Consider the following 3,356-nt stretch of genomic DNA (forward strand, 5'->3'; position numbering starts at 1 on the left):
TTGCCGGATCACTTGGACAGGGAGAAGATTAATGAATAGTTGCAATCTAAACGAGGTACATTTTTGTAAGAGGAATAGAAATACACCGATACTGTTCGAATCGAGTGTTATCGTTTACTGAATTGAGACGTGTTGATCGAAGAAGAGGTACACAAGTTCCAGCATTTTCTTTAACTATGGGTGTTAATTAATCGTTATAACGCGCGTGTTAGCGTTACGGAACCTCGACAGCACCTTTCTATGGCGTGATAAATGTTGAAACCCGTTCGGAGAAAGTAGTAATAATACGTATTGGACGGTCGTGATTCTTGTCCAGTAGGATACTCGTAAATTTAGGTATCCTTTAATCTAATGAACTCTGGTATCACTAAACTAGCGTGTGAATTCATGACTGATAAGCGTTCTTAATTTTCTTTTTATTTAAAGAAAATCACAAGGCAACGAGTGAAATATTAAAATCGAATGATCAGACTGGTAGACTTATTTCTTTTGATTAAAGCAGAGATTGCGCTAATTATTCTAACGTTGTTACGTATACGATGACCTTATAATTTATTCGCAATTCGTAGCTCGAATCAATATCGACAGCTTTCCTATCGATCTGTCACGGGTAACTTACATAATTCCTGCCAATATGATAATTCAGTTTGGTTAATCAGGTAACATAGTTGGACGCGATGCGCGCGTCGAATGAACGAGCGGCAACGTTCAAGTTTCACACATTTGCAAGCTAGATAATGCAATTAGCCGGGCCATAATTGTACGTAGCATCGACGTATACGCGTACATTATACACCGATGAAACCGTTATGGAACGTTTTCTAATACTGTTACTGAGCAGCAGCATAGCTTTCGAACATTTGCGAATAAAAAAAAAACATTGCTCATTAATTATTATTTATTGTTTCGGAGCTCGGTCACGTTTGCTTTGGCCCGCTCGCATCTCACGACGAGGAGCGAGTGAGAAAGATTGGCATAAAAAAAACAATGCAATCCACTTCGACAGAGCATTCTAATGAGTTATTTCAAGATTTCGTTACAAATATAACGACAATTTTTAAACAGAGGTTCAAGTTTACTTATACTTGTGAGCCTATTATTCTTGCAATGCTCATTGATACACGTGTAAAAAATCGTCTGATAAATGATATACAGAAAAGAATGACATTCGATATTTTATTAAAAAAAATATCCTTGTTTTGTAATAATGAAGAAAGAGAAATAAAAAGATCATCTGCGAATAAATTTACAGCGAATGAAAGCATTACAGGTAATTTCACAATAATATCGTAATATCATGACAATACATATATACATACTAGATAAATTTGGCGAGTGTGAATGTAATTATATAAAGAAGTTTAAGTATAAACAATTTTGTAGCATCATCCCGAACTTCCAAACTGTCGCAATTTTTAATGGATATAGGTGCGGAGGATGCACATGATGAGCTGTTTAATGAAGCCGCTAAAGCCACACGATACTTAAATGAAAAAACTGTGCCAGCTAGATTCAAGCGATCGTCCTGGCAGCACGTTGCTCCTCGCCTTTTGTTTTGCTGGCTTGTTCTGCGGCCATGAGCTCGGCCACAGTTTCTGCTCTGGTGATCAGGTCGCTGACTTCTTTAATTTCAGCTCGGTTGATGTAGAGCTGAAACGACGGCTTCATATTGAAGTAGATCACGTCTAGGAGCTCTGCCTCGGTGTGTTCTCCTCTGCGGCGCATTAACGTGGTTATTTCGTTAATGAAGGTCCTCAGTGGCTCGTCCGGACCTTGTTTGCGACCGGCGATTTGCTGGTCCAATCGCCTCTTTTCCCCGGCTGGTACGAAGAATTTTCGTAGCTGTTCCTGGAGGTTCGGCCACGAGCATACTTTGTTCGCTGCGTTTCTGTACCACTTTTGGGCTTCGCCTCGTAATAATTGAGTGAAGCCCGAACGCATTTGGTGGTCGGTTAGGCCGTACGCATCTTGTAGTTCTTCTAGCTGCTCCAGGGACGCATGCGGGTCTCGTCCGTCAAAATGGCAGTTCCATTTTCTCATGATCTCCATCGTCTTTACCCGGTCTTCGTGGTGTCGGACGACTGGCTCTGGTGAGACCTGCTAGAGACGCCGTTGTCTCGGCGTTCGTCTCTTCCCCGCGGTTTGGTGTTGATGTGGCCGTGGCCGGACGGTTCCCCAGGTGTGTCCGGAGCCATTCCCGGGCCATCTCCGCGTGGAACTCTTCGTAATCTCGGGTACGGTCGACTTCCTCCTTGTATCCCGGCTTGTCTTGTGGTTTGTCTGGAAACTCGTCCTGGTGTTCTCGGACGTAGTCTACTAGACTGGTCCGGAGCTGGACCCACGTTCCCAGCGTTGGCTGGTGTAGTCTACGTAGCTCGTTGACTACCTGGTTCTTCTTCAAGCGATATACCCAAGCGATGCCGGCCATCCTGGTTTCGTAGGTTTGCTTCCTCGGAATCGACAAGGCAACTGCGAACAGTCAATCCAGCGTCGATGGAGCCACGTTCCGTGGGCACCACTGGTACCAGGATCCTCGTCCAATAGAGCGGTTTCATAGGTACCTCGGGACATAGAGGTTCTTTTCTCATACACGCCCTGCTTGCAGGGTTCCAACCTCCAACCGGAGGTATAGGTAAAGGTCAAGGTCCTGTCGGTACGGTTCCTGCCGGAGGCGGAGGCGGAGGAGGTGCTCCAGGTATTCCAATGAGCGGAGGTGGCGGTGGTGCAGCAGGTATGCTTCCAGGTGGCGGAGGCGGCGGTGGAGGTACTCCGCCGAAAGGTGTCGGAGGTGCTGGCGGAGGAGGCGGAGCGGATCATCCTGCGGATATCGTTCCTATCGACGGTGGCGGAGGTGGAATCGGTTGACCGCTGTGCAGTCCAAAGGAAGACTGCGATCCCTTCTCCTCCGGGGAGACCAGGCGTATTCGGCTGGTCACGCGAAATATGTGGATGGCCAGGAAAATTACCTCTGTGTAGACGCAGCGGATGATCCTTCCCTTGTCGTCCAAGATTAGTGTCCATCTGCGCCCATTGCGGGTAAAACGATGTCGTTTTATGCGGGTGTAGATCTGGACTACTGTTCCATCCGCCCAGGTGTACGGGATGGTGTCCGCCTGGTCCGTTCTGTCCGCGTGGTCCACCGTGCAGGCGGCGGCCAGCGTCCTGGTCGGCTGTGGCTGCGGTGATGGTGATTTGCAGTGACTGGCCCAGGCCGCGTCTGCCACTGCCTCCGCCGATATTGGGGCCGGTTTGCGTGTCGCTGGTGCCGGGTTCCCCAGATCCGGTGCTACGGTCAAAGCTGCTGCTTCCGCCAACCTTTTGGCCGGTGATTTCGGCGGACGGTCGCCGGGTGCCAA

The 3,356-nt window shown here is 47.8% G+C and overlaps 1 protein-coding gene across 1 annotated transcript; it reads right to left on the bottom strand.

The window, feature by feature from the left end:
- Nucleotides 1-1,512: 1,512 nt before the first annotated feature.
- LOC143306130 (activity-regulated cytoskeleton associated protein 2) lies at nt 1,513-1,941 on the bottom strand. Its single transcript, XM_076692757.1, has one exon. The coding sequence runs from the start codon at nt 1,939-1,941 to the stop codon at nt 1,513-1,515; it is 429 nt and encodes a 142-aa protein (XP_076548872.1).
- Nucleotides 1,942-3,356: the final 1,415 nt, after the last annotated feature.

The sequence above is a fragment of the Osmia lignaria genome, chromosome 15 (genome assembly GCF_051020975.1).
Source record: "Osmia lignaria lignaria isolate PbOS001 chromosome 15, iyOsmLign1, whole genome shotgun sequence".
Classification (NCBI taxonomy): Eukaryota; Metazoa; Arthropoda; class Insecta; order Hymenoptera; family Megachilidae; genus Osmia; species Osmia lignaria.

Excerpts from the sequence above, each read along its gene's own strand:
- LOC143306130 (XM_076692757.1), bottom strand. The coding sequence starts at position 1,941 with ATGCGTTCGGGCTTCACTCAATTATTACGAGGCGAAGCCCAAAAGTGG.